Genomic DNA, 19,796 nt, shown 5'->3' with positions numbered 1-19,796 from the left:
TAAGTGAATGAATAAATGCATGAATATTGAAAATTGGCCTATATATAAAATCTGATGGGAGTTTAGGTTTTCCACACCAAAATTAATTCATTTATGCCAATGCCTGTCACTTGGTACAGTGACTCCTTAGCAAGGAAAGAGAGACTGATTCTTTTACCATGTGAGTGAGCTAGACATTGTTGAGCATTGTTGAAGAGCTGATATCTATCCTTCTTCCTCAAGTTTTACTCCCCTGACCTTTCCAGCTCTAGAACAAATTTACAGTCCTATAAATGGTAATGGCAAAATTATTTTCTTACTGAAAATTTCTTTTTCATATGTTTTCAGAGGAAAAATGTAATATAAATATATTAGCTCTAAAACTATGATTATACCATTATAAATTGTGGTTCATTAATAATCGAGTCAAATCCCATCTGACTCTAGTTTAGTGTTAAGTACAATTTATTTTATGTAATTCTTTCTATATTGGTATTCTGTGTATGGTAGTGTGTGTGTGTGTGTGTGTGTGTGTGTGTGTGTGTGTGTGTGTGTGTAGAACAAATTTCTAATAAGAATGTTTAGATTACTTAAGATCAGTATACCCTAACTAAAGGTATAAGGGGATTTGTGAGGATAATCTGGAATTGCCAGGGACTGGGACCTTGGAGCCAGTGACAACAGTAATCATAGATAAGTAAATATAGAGGCAAATATCTGGTCCAAATTCTGGCTGAGGGAAAAAAGTTTTTGAAGCAATTATAACTTAAGGCAAATTCCATGTTCCCCCAGCTCTTTTGTGGAAAGCTGAGAGAGACAGGACAAATGCAAGTGAATCAGGGTGGTTTATGGTTTTTGTACAAACTGTATTGAAGTTGGAATATTAGTAATTCAGTCAACAAACATTTTTTGAGCTATACTATGTTCCAGGCACTGTGGATACAATGAAAAGGGGAAAAAAATCCCTGTCTTCATGGGACATATATTCTAAAGAATATGTCCTATTTTCAAATCAATGGACTATATTAATTTAACTTAGCTAAGAGTATAACATATATAAGAAATTCCATAAATATTTATTAAATACATAAATAAAGTAATGAAATTTGCCTTTGAGAGTAGAATTTAATGAGCCTAGTGGTATCTGGTCTGTATCTTCATTTCTTTGGTCTGTATCTTCATTCGTATAAAAATTCTTTCAATTTTATAGAAACTCCCTCTACAGATGCATTTCAGCAATTCATTTGTATATTATGGTATTAACTAGTTGTCTAGAATACTAAAAGCTCAAATGACTTGCCTGTGGTCTATAATATGTGTCAAAAGCAAGACTATGTCATGCTGCCTCTGTTTTTGGCTTTTATCCTTAGGGAAAAATGTAATTGCCAGTGAAATGTTTGTTCAATATTTCAGATAGTCAAATTTTTTACCGTTTGTTTAAAAAAATTTTAATTTTTAAAAACCGCTATACCCAGCAAATGTCTCCTGACTTAGAAGCTGATGTTCTAGATCTAGAACCTCAGCTGGTAAATTAAACTAATGTTTTTACCTTGAGGATACTAAACAATTTTAAATTGGTCATATATCTTCTTCGCAATAATATGTAAATTTGCTTTTTGCTATCTTAGAACTTTTAAATATTCTTTCATTATCAGTTACTTGAACAAATAAGTAAGTTTATTATTAGTGGCTGTTAGATTTTTACTTTCCATTTGGATTTTTTTTTAATCTGGCAGATCTTCTTTCTTGGAAATAAACCTTGATTTCTTCTGTAATCTTTAGAATTGTTCACATCAAAAGCTCTAAGTTATTGCTTAGATATTTATCTTTTGTATACTTTTCTGAAGAAATAAGTGTAAACACTTAACATCATCAAGAATAGAATACTTCAAAAGCTAACTCAGAAGAAAAAAGTTTTCTTATTTCATATTGAATGGTAGAATTGAACTGAATCATAGATTTTGAACTGGAAGTGACCTGAGAGGTCATCCAGTCTAATGCTCTCATTTTTTAAAGACGAGGAAACCCGGAGAGGCTATGTAACTTATCCAAGGTCACAGAGGTTGTGAGTGGCAGAGCCAGAATTGGACCCAATGTTCTGATTGTAGATCTAGCATCTTTTCCACTATACCACATAGCTCCCCTGGGTGCAAAATGACTGAAAACATTTAGTCTGTGTTCATTGCCTTTTCTTTCCAAGTTCTGCTTCCTTCTGGGAAGGGGAAGGGAAGAGGGAGAGGAAAGGGAGAATAAGAGGATACATATAGATAAATCTTCTTACAACTTGGACATTCCTTCAGGTAAATGGGAAGAAAGTATTTTGCCCCTGACCATCTTCATTAGGACATGGCTTTTTTATTTGTTGAATAAAGAAACACTTAATTTTGTTTTGAATTTTGCATGCTTGCCTTTAAATGATATATTAAAATTAAATTAATTTTTAGAGTACAAAATATAGTCTTTCATATTGTCTACAAATCTGAATCATTTTAGTTTACATAGTAACAGTGAAGTGGTATTAACAAGTTTATTCATTCTTTATACTACTGCCTGTTAGTAGAGCTAATTTTAAAATTCAGCTTTACTCTGAAATGGTTGACATCCATGCATACATATTCTGCTTTATGGAAATATAACTTAATTTTCTTGTGGAGAAATCAGTGGGCAGAATTTTCTATTTTTACTATACTTCTTTCACACCAATGCTTTGATTTTTGAGCTACAGGCAAATGAGTACACATATTTTGCTCTATTATACTTGATTAAATGTCTTAAAGTGGTTTTTTTTTATCAGTCTTATTGAAAATGCTAAACTCATGCCTCAGTAATTAAGTTTCATATGTCATTACCATAGTAGTGCCTCCTTAATGATAAGGAAGAATGGCAAGTGCCATAATTACTTTCAAAACATCTTTTATCTATCTTTTGTCCTTTCAAATTTGACTGGACTTTGTATTTACTTGTGCATATAAATATTTCACAAAGATTTCTTCTACTGTTAGAAAATCCATGCTTTTTTATACCATGCCAAAAACAAAATTATTAAGCAACATTTTCCATCTAGAATGAAAACTCCAGTTCTATTCCATTGTATTTTGATGAATTCTAGTTCGGAGTTGAAAAAAGCATAAGATTAACAGTGAAATGCCCATTCTTTGCCTGTTTTTCTTACCTTCATTATCTTATGCTTCTTATTTAAATTTGGATGTACTCTTACCTAAAACTGGATATAGTGTAGGTTTTAATAAATCTGTCAGTAAGCATTCAGCCAGTTTGGTATGCTTACACACGTTGCATCTTTCTTCAATATTGTTCACTCTCCAGTATGAATAACACTTCTTGAGTTCATGTGCTTAGACCTTCTGTTCAGATTCCTTGTCTTTGGGTTTTAGGGGTAAGTGTTCTTTACCAGGATTCCCTGTAAATTCTCCTGAAATTCCCCAATATTTTGAATTTTCTTTTATTTTTCTTATTAGGGTGCAGCATAAATGCCAAGCAAGTTGAGGAGCAGTCTGCAGCTGCAAATGAAGAAGTGCTTTATGCTTTCTGTAGGGAACCAAGTTATTTTGAAATCCCTACAAAAGAATTCCAGCAGCCATCACAGGTAACAGAGAGCACTATTCATGAAATTCCAACAAAAGACACACAAAGCTCCCATGCAGCAGGTGCAGGCCACGCTTCATTTACCATTGAATTTGATGATAATGCCCCCGGCAAAGTAACTATTAGAGACCACGTAACAAAATTTACTCCTGATCAGCGGCATAAGTCGAAGAAGTCCTCTCCTTCAGGAGTGCAAGACCTTCCTGGGATTCAGACTGGAATGATGGCACCAGAAAATAAAGTTGCTGACTGGCTGGCACAGAACAACCCTCCTCGAATGATTTGGGAAGGGACAGAGGAGGACTCCAAAAGTATTAAAAGTGATGTTCCAGTTTACTTGAAAAGGTTGAAAGGTAAAGTTAATTGATCACTTCAGTTTTTATTTTGTGGTAAAGAAAATTAAATGATCTTGCAGTAAGCATTCTGTGTATTGTTGTGTGACTCATTATATGGTAGATTAAAATGTTCAATTAATTTTATTTAGCGTATGAAAAGCAAGTAACAGTCATCTTCCAACTTTATTCTGTTAATAATAATGTACCTTCATTTACTTTTTTCCTTACTTTCCTTTCTGTTTTCCTTATTATTATTATTTTTTTGGAGGGTAGGAAAGGTGGGGGAGGTCTGGTCCTATGACTTCATTGGTATATCCTGGGAAGGAAACTCTTTTCACAAAGTCAGATCAGTGACTGTTCTACAATTTAGAGTATTAGGGTGTTGCTAGAGGGAAATGAGAAGTTAATTTACTTGTCTAAGGTTAAACATCATTAAGAGCCAGAAGTGGGACTTGATCCCAAGTCTTAAGAGTCTGAGACCAGGACTTTCTCAACTATTCCATGCTGCCCATTTTCTTATAAAAGCCAAATTAGTGGCGTTAGTTGACTTTTATGTCATATATTTAATGACTTTATCTCCCTTTATCTCTTTGTCTCTTTATGTCCCATCAGAAGCAAAATATTTTATAGCACATATCACACAAATCAAAATTATACATAATATTAAATTGAAATGATGGAAATGGTTTAAGCAGAATTAAGTGGTACTGTGATACTTTTATTTAAATGCCTACATCTAGACTTTGGATGAGATTTTAAATCATTTGGACACAGAACAAGAATTTTCACATTTATAAAAATGACAGTACTATTTAATATTATTTTCAAATGGATATTGTTGAAAAATCAGTTATATATGGAAGTATAAATACTGTATATTACATTTTAATGTTAAATTCTTGAGCAGAGTCACATATTACAATGTTTGTGAGATACTTGTCATGTTTTATAAGTGTAATAATTAGTCAAAGGTAGGTATATTTTTACATCAGAAAGATAGGCATAAATCAGTCATATTATCCAATTGATTATTTTTTGGTTTTACTACTTAAACTTTTACAAAGTAAAACCTATTTAGGGTTAACTAGAGATTTTTACTACTCTGATTTTTATTTTTAAAATCATCTTTAAGTATCTTGAATATTATTGGAAAATAATGTTAGTCTTATAATACATTGTATTTATCCTACTGTATTTCAGTGTTCATAATGAACTATAATTTGACTTTCACATCAAATTTCAGGTAAGATTAACCAAGACTCTAAATGTTGTCAGTTGGAGTTCTGCCAATTTGATAGAAGAGTAGGAGCCTGTCATGTCACTTTTTTTTTTTTTAACATAAGACTGGCTCACTTCCAAGTCAAGTCAGCAAACATTTATTAAGCATCTTCTATTTGCAAGGCACTGTGCTCAGCCCTGAGGATACAAAGAAAGGCAAAGTTGAATTCAAATATTTATCAAGTACCTACTTAAATGTGGATGGAGCACCATGCTAGGTGCTAGAAGAGATTCAACATTTAGAGAATTGGTTACTGACCTCATCTAGCAATGAGGACATGAAACATAAACAAATAACTAGTTTAGTACTTGATAAGTGCATAAAAGAGGAACAAAGAATATCTTGTATGAGGTCAGAGTAGGAAAAAGATCATAAGTATATGAAATGCTTCATGACTTTGTCATTCAGAACTGTGTATTATTATAAGATGATTTGGTTCCCTTCTAAATTATCTTGCTAAGTCTTCAGTGACATGACCGTTGACATGACATTTGTATTTTTGAGGCATAATTAAAATACAGAAACACTGAAATAAAGTTCATAATCATGACTTTGATCCATCAAGAAAAGGCTAATTATGTTTAGCATCTAGTTTTTACTATGGCATCATGGTGTGGTTATGTTTTATATGTGGACACACTTTTCAAGCATAACCGAATACAAGCAGTGTATATCAGTTATAAAGTTTCATGTTCTTCCTTGTATGGTTGTGTTTGGTAGATTTTGTCTGATTTCTGTTTTCCATTCTAGAGTTTTGGTTCTTTTCCTTTAATCAGTAAACATTTATTAAGTGTCTACCACATGCCAGGCTCTGCGCTAGATGCTGGGAATACAAAGACAGAAAATGAAACAAACTCTCCCCAAAGGGAGTTAACACTGTATCAAGAAAGACAATATCTAAGTATATACGTAATAATAGAAAGTAGTCAAGGAAGGGAAGGTGCTAGCAGGCGAGGGGCTCTGAAGAGACTTCATGCATAAGGTAGTTCTTGAGCTGAGTCTTGAAGGAAGTGAGGGCTCCCATGAGATGGGATATATCTAGGACTTTCTCCTGAGGAAAGCCCAAGCAAAGGCATGGAGATGAGAGAGTGTGATGGGAGGGGAATGATGAATTATGAGGCTAGAAAGATCAGGAGGGGACAGGGTGCCAAGGGTTTTAAAAGTTAAACAGAGGAAATTATATTTTATCCTAGAGGCAATAAGGACCCTTACCAGAGCTCATCAAGTGGAGTAATACCTTGGTTAGAATTCTAGCTATGATGCTTGACACTCTGGACTTTGGATTCAGAGTTCGTATCAGTGGGTCCTTGGTTTTGAGAGATGTCATGGTACAGCAGAAAGAACATTGGCTCTGGAGTCACGGAACCTGAATTAAAAGCCTACTTCTGAAACTTTTTCTCTTTGTGACGTTGGACAGGTCACTTACCTGCCCAGTTCTCCTCCCCGGCCCCTCGGCTTCATTTTCTCCAACTGTAAAGTGAGAGGTTACACAACCTCTGTGGACCCAGAGTTAGGAACTTGGTGACATTCAACAGAAATAGAAAAGTTTGGTAGAATAGAGGATTTAGGAGGAAAGATACTTAGTTTTGTTTTGGACCTATTAGGTTTTAGCTGTCCCTTGAGCATAAAGTTTGAAGTGTCCAGTTGGCAGATGGTAATGTGGGAAGAGAATTTAGGAAAGAGACTGAGTCTCAGTTTATAGATCTGGGTGTCATCTGCATACAAATGATAATTACATATTTGGAAGCTAATGAGAACTCTAAGAGAAGGGAGTGTAGTGTGAGAAGAGAAGAGGATCTAGGACAGAGCTTTGGGGTATACCCTTAGGTAAGAGGTATGGTATTGATAGAGATCCAACCAAAGACTTGATATGGAGCAATCACATAGGAGGAAAACCTTGAGAGAATATCCAGAGGAAGAGGGTATTACTTATTAGTATCATTAATCATCTTAAATATTTTTGCTTTTTGGTTTCACATTACTTTTTGAATAGTCACTGTATTGAAGATTTTCATGTTTGTTTCATAGTCATCACCCCTCCTTTGGAGAGGTTACTTTTAGAAACATTAGAAACACTTTTACAGATCATTATTTCCCTCTTTTATTCTGCTGCCATTGCTTTTCTTTGCCTCTCCATCTGTGATTTCTAATTGCTATTTCTCTTTCTTTCTTTACCCTTTCTTTTCCTGAGTTGTTTTACTTCTCCTATGTACTATCTCTTTCTTCTTCTTTTATATCTGCTAAGTGTTGTCAGTAGCCAGTTTTTCAGAGCTCTCAGGAATTCTGAGGCTAACTCCTTAAAATCCAGTCCTCTACAGAGAATTCTGTTCTCTGTGGGCCTTCCAGATTTGCTTTTGAGGTTTTCATCATTAAAATATACATTATGTCGTACCTAAATTAGTCAGCCTAGGGTGTTCGTAATACTAAAGTATTTGGGGAACAATTCAGTTCTGGAAATTATGGACTAGATTCACAATTTTCACCAAAAGAGGCTATCGCCAGGATGGAGAACCTACAGCCTCAAAGCCACATGTGACCTTCTAGGTCCTTGTGTGCAGCCTTTTAACCAAGTCCAGGTTTTACAGAACAAATCCTTTTATTAAGGTATTTGTGCTGTGAAGTTTGAATTCAGTCAAAGGGCCGCACTTGAGGACCTAAAGGGCCACATGAGGCCTTGAGGCTGCAGGTTCCCCACCTCTGATTTAAAATGTGATTTGCTGCGAAGTTCTGCATATATCCAAAATATCTTTTAACTTCACTGTAATTTCACACTTAAGCATGGTAGTATTAGATTATTTTTTTTATTCTTTTTGGCATGTAATTCAGATTTAGCTTATGGGCATGCTGAATCAGTAAAAGGTCAAATAGCATGCATAAAGTTTCACATCACATCGGTAACAAAATAGGGGAGTATGAGTTAGTTGATGGTGACTATTATTAACCATGATATTTTAGACCACTGTTAGAAATATCTGCTTAATGTTCCAAGAAATCAAATACATTCTGATGACACTCTACAAAATGGACAGAAACAAATCCTTGAATTGATTTTTCCTAGTGCAGTGCCACGTGCCCAGAGTGTTCTCAGGCACATGTTTGTATAGCGTAAAAAAATAGATAGTTCATAATCTCCTTCCTTCTAGGAAGTTAGACCTTTTACCAAAAGGATATTCCTATAATAGCAGAACATAAAGAGTTGAAAAGAGTTAGTGAAGACTTATAAAAAGTTTTAAAAAATCAGGGATGTGCTTAGACATTTGAAATATGGATTCAGTAAATGTTAATTGATGGTAGTGCTATATATAACTCTCAATCTTATATAGCTGTTTTTATTTTCAGTTGAGAAATCAACTCAGATTCAGAATTGTTATGTAATACATATAAATATTATTGTGATTTCTCTTTATATGGGAAAATAAGGATGTAAATGAATGTGAAAACCAGTTAAACATATTTCATAGAATTACAGGATCTCAAGAGTTAAAAGAGACTTGAGAAACTTTCTTCAGTCCACAGCTGCACAAGAAATCCCCAGTGCAGTGTAACTGACAAGTGGCCAGCCAATCCTTGCTTGAAGAATTTCACTGGGGAGAAATCCACTGCCTCTTAAAGCAACCCATTATCATTTTGAATATGTTTAGCTATTAGGAAGTTTTTCTTTACATCACGCCTAACTTAGACTCCTTATAGTTTACAACCATTGCTTCTAGTTCTCCTGTCTGGGGCCCAGTCTAGTTTTTCTTCCACATAATAGCCCTGCAAATGGTGGAAAGGGCTGTCATCAAAAAAACAGAAAGCGAAGTATTTATCTAATATGCCAGGCACTCAGAATACTAAGGAGCTTATAGTGTAGCCAAGGAAGACAACATGTATGTTTGCATGCACAAATGTATTTAGAGAAACAAACTATATTGAAAATTGATAGTTTTTAAGGATGGACAGCTAGATGGCCCAGTGAATAGAGTGCTGGGCCTGGAGTCAGGAAGACTGATCCTTCTGAGTTCAAATCCAGCCTCAGATGCTTACTAGCTGTGTGACCCTGGACAAGTCACTGAACCCTGTTTGCCTCAGTTTCCTCATCTGTAAAATGAGCTGGAGAAGGAAATGGCAAACCACTCCAGTATCTTTGCCAAGAAAACCCCACAAAGTCAACAAAGGGGTCACGAAGATTGCGACATGACTGAAACAACTGAACAACAACAATTTTTGAGGAAAAGAATCAGCAATTGAGAAGATCAGTACAAGCTTTATGTAGAAGGCATTGTTTGAATCGAGCATTTAAAAAAAACCAAGAATTCTAAGATGTAGAGGTGGGGAGGGAGTGAATTACAGGCCTTGGGGCCATCACTGCAAAAGCACATAGATGGGAGATGAAGTGTCATTTTTGAAGAACAGTAAAAATATCAGTTGGCTAGACCATAATGTGCATGAAAAGAAGTATCGTGCAATTATGATATACAGGGTGACTGGGGTTAGGTTGTAAGCAAAGATCCCAGATAAAATAGGGAGCCATTGATTTATTGAATTGAGGAGTAACATGGTTAGATCTGAGTGGGGCATGGCAGTGGTCCAGGCAAGAGATCATAAGGACCTGAAAGAAAGCATTGATGCAGGGGTGGGTGGGAGAGGAGGGCAGGTGACAAACATGAGGAATATACTGGTGCCAAGATTTGTCAACTAATTGGGTATGTATTATGAGTGAAAGGGAAGATATGATGGCAAAGTTATAAACTCGGTTGACTGGAAAATGGTGCTTTCAGCAGAAAGAAGTTTGATAGAAGGGATGATTTAGGGGGAAAGATAATTCAGTTTTGCACATGTTGAGTTATTGTTATGGAACTTAAGCTCAGGAAAGAGACTGAGACTGGATAATTATATCTGAGAGATATCAACATAAAGATGATTATTAAGCTCTCGGGGGCTAATGAAACCTCTAAGAGGATGGTGTAGGGAGAAGAGGGACTACAAGAGAGCCTTGGAATACGCCCACAATTAGGGTCCTGGTGTTTTGGCAAAGAAGACTTAAGGACAAGAACATGAAAACAGAGACTATATGCAGGGGTAAGGTGGTGACTGTTGTCTACTGTGGCAGAGAGGACAAGGAAGATAAGGACTGAGAAAATGCCATTAAATTTGGCAATTAAATCATTGTTTACTTTTGAGACATCAGTTCCAGTTGAGTGGTGAAGTCACAAATCATAATAGGAAAGGGCTATAAAATGAGTAAGAAGATGGGAAGTGAAGGCATATGTATGGCCTTTTCTAGGATTTTAGCTGAGAAAAGGAAGAGTTGAAGGCAACAAATCTGTATCCAGGGGTGGGGAACCTACGTCCTGGAGGCCACATGTGGCCTTCTAGGTCCTTGGGTGTGGCCTTTTGACTGAGCCCAAGTTTTACAGAACAAATCCTTTTATTAAGGGGATTTGTTCTGTGAAATTTGGATTCAGTCAAAGGGCCACACTTGAGGACCTAGAGGGCCACAGGTGGTCTTGAGTCTGCAGGTTCCCCACCCCTGTATCTGCCCAAAGAAGAAAGGGGATGGGATCAGATAAGGAATTAGCCTTGAACAGAATAAGGGACACATCATCAGAGACTGGAGTAAAGGGAAAGACAAGAGGAAATTATGTCAAAGGATTGTGAGATCATGTTCTTTCCCTGAGTCTTCTCTATAACATTTCCTCCTCAAATTCCTTTAGTTCTCATATTTTATGATCTTGAGAGCTTTTATCATCCTGGTTACCCGACTTTGGATGCTCTCTAGCTTATATATGTTTATAAACATGCTCCTGCTTCTCCAACCCCCTGACCCCACCAAACTTAAAAAAAAAAAATTCACATGATCAGACCATCACCGTTAGATTTAATTTACTCTCCATATCCCTTTTTGGCTAAACTCCTTGAGAAAGCTGTCTACAATCAATGCCCCCACTGTGTTTGGGCATCCAACCTCATTATTCAACTGAAACTTCTATCTCCAAAGTTACCAGTGATCTCTTAATTTGTCAAACTTAATAGCCTTTTTTCATTCCTCATCCTAATTAACCACTTTGAAGCCTTTGACATTATCTGTCACCCTCTTCTCCTTGATACTCTCTTCTCTCTAGGTTTTTGTAACACTGCTCTTAACCTGATTGATTCTCCTCCTGCCTGTCTGACCCCTCTAGTCTTATTTGCAGGCTCTTCTTAGACCTAGTCTAGGTTATACCCACTAACTATAGGTATCTCCCTGGGGTCTGTCCATGGCACTTTTCTTCCTCTTTGCCATCTCATGTGGTGATCTCATCAGCTTCTGTGGATTCATTAATCATCACTGTGCAATTATCACATTAATTTATCCAGCCCTGACCTCTCTCCTGACCTCTACTGTCATCTCCAGCTACCTACTGGGCATCTCGAACTGCTGTCCCATAGACATCTTAAACTTACCACATCCCACTACTTAACACACACTTGCACGTATGCACATACATACCCCCTCATTCCAACTTTCAGAGACATCACTGTCCTACCAGTTATCTAGGCTTACAGTCTCAATGTCATCTTTGATTCCTTACTCACATTTACTCCACATATCCATTCTGTTGCAGAGTCCTGTAGTTCCTACCATCAAACATTTTTTAGACATGTCCTCTTCTCTCCACTCTCACAGCCAGGGTGCAGGCTCTCATCATCTCACTTAGGGACAATCACAGTAACATTCTGGGCAGTCTCTGTGAATTAAGGTTTTTTCTGCTGTCTTCCATCTTCCACTCAGTTGCCAAAGTGTTCTTTTTAAAGTGTAGGCCTCATTATGTCTTCCCCTACTCAGTAAACTCCTTTGGCTACCTATAACTTCCAAGGTCAAGCAGAAAATCTTATTTTTGGCTTTTAAAGCTCTCTGTACCTTTCCAGTCTTCTTCCTCTTTTTCCTCTTCCACAGACTCTAGAATTCAGTAATATTGGCTTTGTTGTCATTCTTCACACATACTTCATCTCCTTACTCTGTTCGTCATTTCTCAAATCTCCTTCCTCCTCCTACCTCTTAATTTCCCTTGCTTCAGGTCTCAGTTCAAATCCCTCCAATATGTAAGAAGTTTTTGTCAGTCTCCCCCAGTCTCCTCTGCACCCCCATGCTCCCACTAGTGCCTTTACTTTGAGATTACTCCTTATTTACACTGTATATAACTTTTATACAACAATAGAATGTGAACTCCTTGAAGTGTTTTTCCTGTCTTTATATCCTGAATACTTACACAGTTCCTGGCACATAGTGAGAACTTAATAAATGCCTGTTGACTTACTATAACTTTCCTTTAAAATGTGATGTCCAAAATTGAACTTTCTGGATGTGGTTTCACTGTGGTTGATATATCTTAATCTTGCACAGTATATTTCTCTTAATGCAACCCTAGATTACTTTTACTCTGTGAGCTAAAATTTATTGTGGAGTTTTCTACAAATTAGTTTCCAAACTTTCTGAATGAATGAAAGTAACCAGGAATGGGATTGGTAAATGTTTAGCAACTGACTCTCCAGGGTAGAAAATGTACACACAATATGCTTTTAAGTTTAATCTGTATTAGTAACATTTTTTCCATCACTCTTTTTAAGTCTAGACAGTCAACCAAACAATAAATCAAGCCCTGATTTATACTGTTTGCTGATTTCTGAAGTGCAAATATTCACATTGAAAATTAGTTCTTTGGAGCTGGCTCCAGTACACCACTGAAAATAAACTTTTAAATACATTTCATTGAATTGCTGCCTTTTCATTTTGTAATTTATCATTACTTGCTATAGTTTGTAAAGACAAATGATAATAATGTTGATAATAATAGCTAGCATGTTTGTAGTATAACAGTATTTTCAAATCACATTACTTCTTATTTTATGTTATCATTTGATCCTTGTAACAACCCTGTAAATTAGCTGCTAATTATGATCCTCATTTTATAGGTGAGGAAACTGAGGTCATGAGATTGTGATTTGTTGAGTGTCATATAACTAATGTCTGAAAGAGAATTTGAATTCAAGTATTCCAGGTTCCTAATCTAACACTCTACTATGTCACTTAGCTTCCTTTTCTTTTTTTTCTTTTGCTAGGCAGTGGGGCTAAGTGACTTGCCCAGGGTCACACAGCTAGTAAATGTCAAGTGGCTGAGGCCAGATTTGAACTCAGGTCCTCCTGACTCCAAGGCCAGTGCTCTATCCACTGCGCTACCTAGCTGCCCCTGCTTCCTTTTATTAATAGAAAGTACTTTGACATCTAATTGTATGTGGCTCTAGACAATACCCTAAGTTTTCCATATTTGTTGTTCAGTAGATATGCAATATTGTTACAATAAAGTTATAATGCTTAATTTTAGCTTTAGGTAGTTAATGCAAAACAGATTTTTTAAATAACATTTAAGTCCTATTATTCTCGTAAGGTATTTGTCAGAGCATCATTTCTGTGTGATCACCCAGTTTTTCCTTTCAGTTCTCTTTAGGACTATTAAGATCAGATTTCTGATTGTTTAAATAGGCTCAATATTTAAGCAGAGAGGGGTACTTGTTTACTATAGTCATAAATACAAAATAATGCAAATTATATGGTACTGGGTTTTTATTTTTGTTTTGTTTGTTAGTAAATCGTGATTAAGAATTTATAGTGTTGAAATTTCGGTGGAAGTAAATAATTTGTATTGACTTATTCGTGATGTGTTTACAAAATACTTTATTGCTTGGCTAGTAGAAACTAGAATATCGTAAGTATTAAGTTCGAGGGAAACTTAATAGTTTAATAGAAACTTAACAGCAGAGCCTGTTATTGAAGGGAACATAGAGACCTTGGATAAAATCAGAGCAAAAAACCAAGACTTCTGTGTCTGTTTTGTGTTGTGTATGTGTGATTTTTTTGTTCCCATCTCAGCGTCATGATATGTTTTTCTTTGTGTCAATAGGGAATAAACATGATGATGGCACACAGAGTGATTCAGAAAATGCTGGAGCACACAGGCATTGTAGCAAGCGAGTAGTTCTTGAGGAACATTTAAGGCGTCACTACTCAGAACAGAAAAAGCTACATCAGAAGGCCCAGTCTACAGAAAAACATCAAGAACAAGTTGTTGTAAGTCAAACTGCTTTTATGATTGAATTCTTTGATGAAGACAATCCCAGAAAAAGACGGTCATATTCCTTTACTCAAAGTGCAGGAGCCTTGTGTCAGGAAACTCCTTATTCAACACCACATACAAAACTTGAGAAAGCAAAACGTACATCAGCAGATGCCAAAGTGGTTTCTTTTTCTTTACAGACTAGCTCTGTGCGCCACAGAGCAGGGCATGGTGTTCCACATGGGAAACTATTAAAACAGAAATCAGAAGAGCCATCGGTGTCATTGCCCTTCCTACAGACAGCATTGTTGAGAAGTTCAGGCAGTCTTGGGCATAGACCAAGCCAAGAGATGGATAAAAAGTTAAAAATTCAGCCTGCTTCTGCTGCTTCTGAAAAGGACAATGATGACGACCAAAGTGACAAGGGCACCTACACCATTGAACTGGAAAATCCCAATAGTGAAGAAGTAGAAGCTCGGAAAATGATTGACAAGGTACGCAAATGAAAATACATAAATGAGTTTTTTTTAATTGCAGATTTTGGAATTACTGAAGTTAAATTAAGACAAAGTATTCACATTGTAGACTGCAGTATCGGTGCCTTATGTCCTGACAAACAGCTACAAAACTTGACAATGATTCAAGATTGAATTCTGATTTAGTTATACCTGTGGTGTTCTAGTAGCCTGAGTTTTCATATGTAAAATTATTTATTTAAGGTTAAAATATTGGAGCCTACAGTTCAACAGTGATGTAAATTGTACTATTAGCCCCTGGAGCTAGTAGTAATAATAGGGATACTAGTTTTGTAAATATAGGGAACTCAGCCAATCATTTTTAAACATAAATTTATGCTTTCTGTTTTCAACTGCTTTTTCTAGATCTTATTTTGTTTCTTTCTACTTACTGATGATGCTTTATGAATTCCATAAAATAATCAATGAGAATAATAATAATAATAATTTCATCTAGCATTTCTGTAGCACTTTAAGGTTTGCAAAACATTTTACATATATTATCTCATTTGATCCTCACAAACCTTATTATTATCCTCATTTAAAGGATGAGGAAACTGAAATTCAGAGAGGTTAAAAGACTTGCTCAGGGTTACACAACTAGTTAGATGTCTGAGGCAGGATTTGAACTCAGATCTTCTTGACCACAAGTCCAGTACTCTATGCACTATGCTGCCTAGCTACTTCTTCAGCTAATTTTTTTTCAGGAACTCTAAATACAGCTATAGAGGCTTCGTAGTTACTCATCTGCTACTTAGAATTCCTTTTAAATGTTACTAATCTAGTCAAAATATTTCCTTTTTCTTTGTTCATTTCTTTTTTTTTAATGTCTTGTATAAAGTTTAGAGAGAATGCAACAATCCTCTACTTATCGCTGTAATAAGAGGTTGAATTTAATACTTTAGCTGTTGATTTCATTATGAAGGAAATGTAAAGACATAAATGTTATCATGGAAATTGTTTATAGGACTAGAAAATGAGTCATGATAGTCTAAGAGTTCTTTAAGGGGCAAATTATTATTTTCCTTCCAATTTATTTTAAGAAAACCTCCAGTTTCTCTTTTTTATTTTTAGAAGGAAAACTTTGACTTATTAAAATATAATAAACCACAAAACAGAATCCAAAAATCAATAATTAAAGTTTGGTAAGACACTTTGATGACATGCTATACATTATTATACTTCTTAAAAAGGTTAAATTTCAGTGTTGATATTTTCCTCTATAGCTATAATGAATTAACTTAATTAAATTTTCTCCTTTAAAGGCAAACATGAAACAACCATTATAAATACTTTGTGCTGGCTTATTTTTATAACTTTGAAACTATCTTATCATTTTTACTTCAGAGGTTTTAATTTTGCTTTTTCATACTGTCAAACTTCATTGTCATTTTTCTTGCTGCTAAAAACATTACTCTTTTCCTCCTGATCTAAATAATTTACATGTTCCTACATTTAAAAAAGAAGCCAACAAAATAGAGAGTTTTCAAGCCATGGTGACAAAAAAGAGTGCAAACCAGTATATGTGATTCACTTAAAAAGTATAAAAATGATGCAAAGCTACAAATCAAGTAGCGATCTGATAGACCACATTTGAAATCATCATATACCAAGTAGTCTACCAGATAAAGAAATGCTATAATTTGTGTATAGTGTAAGAGCAAAACTTATGAGAAAGAGTAAAATTGGTAATTTTATCACAGGTTTAGAGTCATTAAAACTTAAAAACAAATACACAGAAGTCCAAATGGTTGTTTCTATATCACTTCAAATTTTTCTGAAGGAAAGATGAAAATCAACTAATTCGTGTTTTAAAATGTTAAATCACATCATTCTTTGTTTAGTAGTTTGTATCCTTAACCAAAACATACTTTTTTTAGAAATTCAGCTTTTTTTTTCTTTTTTATCTTAAATCTTGTGTGAAAAATCAAGTCATAGGCAAAGAGAAGGACTAATATTCATATCATTAATGGGAAATTCATTTTACTTAAGGTATTTAAAACAACATTCCTTTAGTTTTTCAAGATTTAGATCATGTAAATTTCTATATTCTGTGGTTGGTTTAGAATTAGTTGGGTGCTCTTTGAATTGCTACTCTGCCACTTACTTCTCTGTGACCTTGGATAAATCATTTCTCTGTTCTTCAGTTTTATCATCTACACAACAAGGGAATTCAATTGCCTTTAAGGCAATTGCCTTTAAGGTCCCTTCTGATTCTAAATCTATGCTCTGATGACTTGACTTTATTTGAATAAAAATTTGTTTTCACTTTTGGAGGAAGAAGCTTTAAAGTACATATGTGTAGTGGGCAACTCTGTTTTACACTTGGACTTGAGTTTATCTGTAAAATATGAGGTTGAACAAGATCATCTCTAAGGTCAACTTCCAGCTGTAACATTCTGTGGTTCTCGTAGAATATAGTAATTCTTTTTTTGTTGTTGTTTTTTTTTTATTAATTTATTTTGATTTATCAATAATCACTTCCATATGCTTTTGAGTTTAAAATTTTTCTCCCCCTTCCTCCCCACCACCCTCCCCAGGACGGCACACAATCTGATATAGGCTATACATTTACATTCATATTAAACATATTTTCACATTAGTGATGTTGTAAGTAAAAATTAAAACCACCAGGAGGAACCACCAGAAAGAGGAAACAAAACTCAACAGAAAAGAAAAAAAATAGTAATTTGACTTCCATAGTTCTTTCTTTGGATGTGGATAGCATTTTCCATCACAAGGCCTCTGGAGATGTCTTAGATCCTTATATTGCGGGGAAGGGTTAAGTTTATCAACGTTAGTCATCACACAACATGGCTGTCACTGTGTACAACATTCTCCTGGTTCTGCTCACTTCACTCAGCATCAGATCATACAAGTCTTTCCAGGTTTTTCTGAAGTCAGCCTGTTCATCATTTCTTACAGCACAATAGTAGAGAATATAGTAATTCTTCATGAAGCTTTTCCATCTTAAAATGGAATGAGGATGATGAACTAGGACCTTATCTCCTCTTACATGATCAACCTCTTCATTGATGTTCTCACCACCTCTTGCTTGCTCCACTGCAATGGGCTTGGTATTGTTTTCTGTCTCTTCTACTCCTAATCACCATAACTGCCAATTGATTTTCCTTAGCTCAGTTCTAATCATGTCAATCCTCCACTCATTAAAATTCCATTGGTTCCCTATTGCCCCTGGGATAAAATATAAGCTCCTCTGTTGGGTTTTTGAAGACCTTAACATACTGGCACTAATCTTTCTTTCCAGCTTCATCCCACATGACTCCTTTTTCCTCACTCTGTGTGGTCTAGTCAGACTGGCCTCCTGTTTCTTACATGTGGCACTCTGTTTCCTTGTTTCTGTGCCTTTACACTAGTTGTCCCTGTTGCCTCTTCTGCCTCAAAGGATCTTTTACTTCTTTCAAGCACCAACACAAGCTTTTCCTGATCTCCCCAAATGCTGGTGACCTCCTTCCCTAACATTCTGCTCAGTACTGCCTGTATCTCCCTACCATTCTAAAAACTTTACAGTGGCTGTAGAAGTCTGAGAAAAAAAAAAAACAATGACAATGAACAGCCATAAGAGATCAGAAATCCCACCTTTCTGAAACTGTGATTCCCCACACTCTTGGTCCTAGATTATTCTTCTCAGACATTTTTCATTGGCTCTGACAGTCCTGGGTTTTGGCTTTTTAGCATCCTAATACTACTTTCTCTTTAATGATATATCCCTCCTCAATTTCTCTTCAGAAATATCTTCTTCTGTCCTGGGCCTTATTCAACATAAGTATTAGAAATACCAGTGGTTCTGGGCTTATAAAGTAGAATTCAGATTTTGTTTAATTTTAAATTTCAGATTCTGCCATAGGTAGAAATGTAGGAGAGGGTTGTCATTCCCAGATGCTGAAACATGACTTAACCTGTAGAATTTCTTCACCAGCTCCAAAACTTAAGTAGCTAAAATCCTTATTTCTTTTTTTTTCTTTTTTTTTTTGGCTAGGCAGTGGAGTTAAGTGACTTGCCCAGGGTCACTCGGCTAGTAAGTGTTCTGTGTCGGAGGTCAGATTTGAATTCAGGGCCTCCTGAATCCAGGGCTGGTGCTCTATCCACTGTGCCACCTAGCTGCCCCATAAAATCCTTATTTCTTAAACCTTATGAGCTTACTGACTCCTCCTCTTCTTGTTCCCAAGTGATTATCCTTTCTCTTCCCATCCCTACTCCACCCTCAACTAGCTGGCAACCTAGGTCTTAGTCTCAGTAGCACTGAACAGTTTGAGATGTATTCCACTCCCAGCTTTGCAACAAATTTAATTATTTTTTTTCATTTTTACTCTGACCTTGGAATAATGGCAGAGAAGAGAACAGAGCATACTAAGATCACACAGTCTTTACACTGTAAGCATATTCTTAACTGTTAGTTAACACATGCCTTTTTCCATGTGAGATTCTGATCCATTAACCAAGGACTAATCATATTACTGGAAGAATTAAATCATATAAATGATGACACTCCAATTATAAATGAAACCAGAAGAAAAAAGTAAGTTTCAGCTCAAAAAGAATGGTTTACAAGTTCTCCTTGGAGGTACAAATAGTTAGTGGAAAAAGTACTCGTTTTTTTGTTGCCAGAGTATCCTCCTCCAAATTCCTGTACAAATAGGCTCTGTTCATGACCTCTTCCCCCAAGCCAGGTTATCTGGGATCATACGCAATAGCATGATGCCTCGCAGGCACTGCTCAGGAGCTACTGCTTAAGTTTTATATCATCATAAGAAGCAAGAACGAACAACATGGCAGTAATCCCACCCAGCAGTTCACTTATGGCAACCTTTGACAACTGCAGAAGGTGCCTGAATTCCATTTCCAGCAACAGCTCCTGTGTAAGTGCTAAAGTGCTCTAGGTAAGGGATCTCCCACCATCTGGGTCTTCCACAATCAGACCCAGGCAATTGGTAGACAGGCTTTTTTCTTTGGAAAGTCAGGTCGTGCGTTCATGACAACTGTGTCGAAG

At 35.8% G+C, this 19,796-nt stretch overlaps 1 protein-coding gene across 7 annotated transcripts in view; it reads left to right on the top strand.

Moving 5' to 3' along the window:
* The window catches only part of LOC114049922 (centrosomal protein of 170 kDa-like), a 172,249-nt gene that overhangs the window by 91,101 nt on the left and 61,352 nt on the right, over window positions 1-19,796 (top strand). For all 7 annotated transcript variants that reach the window (XM_027871388.1, XM_027871383.1, XM_027871386.1 and 4 more), the window contains exons 8-10: window positions 3,456-3,935; window positions 14,118-14,284; window positions 14,471-14,764. In XM_027871388.1, the coding sequence (XP_027727189.1) occupies window positions 3,456-3,935; window positions 14,118-14,284; window positions 14,471-14,764 (941 nt within the window). The remainder of the gene's footprint in view (window positions 1-3,455; window positions 3,936-14,117; window positions 14,285-14,470; window positions 14,765-19,796) is intronic.

The sequence above is a fragment of the Vombatus ursinus genome, unplaced genomic scaffold (assembly GCF_900497805.2).
Source record: "Vombatus ursinus unplaced genomic scaffold, bare-nosed wombat genome assembly UNPS02014798.1, whole genome shotgun sequence".
In the NCBI taxonomy this organism is placed as follows: Eukaryota; Metazoa; Chordata; class Mammalia; order Diprotodontia; family Vombatidae; genus Vombatus; species Vombatus ursinus.
This window is presented reverse-complemented; position numbering and strand designations above follow the sequence as displayed.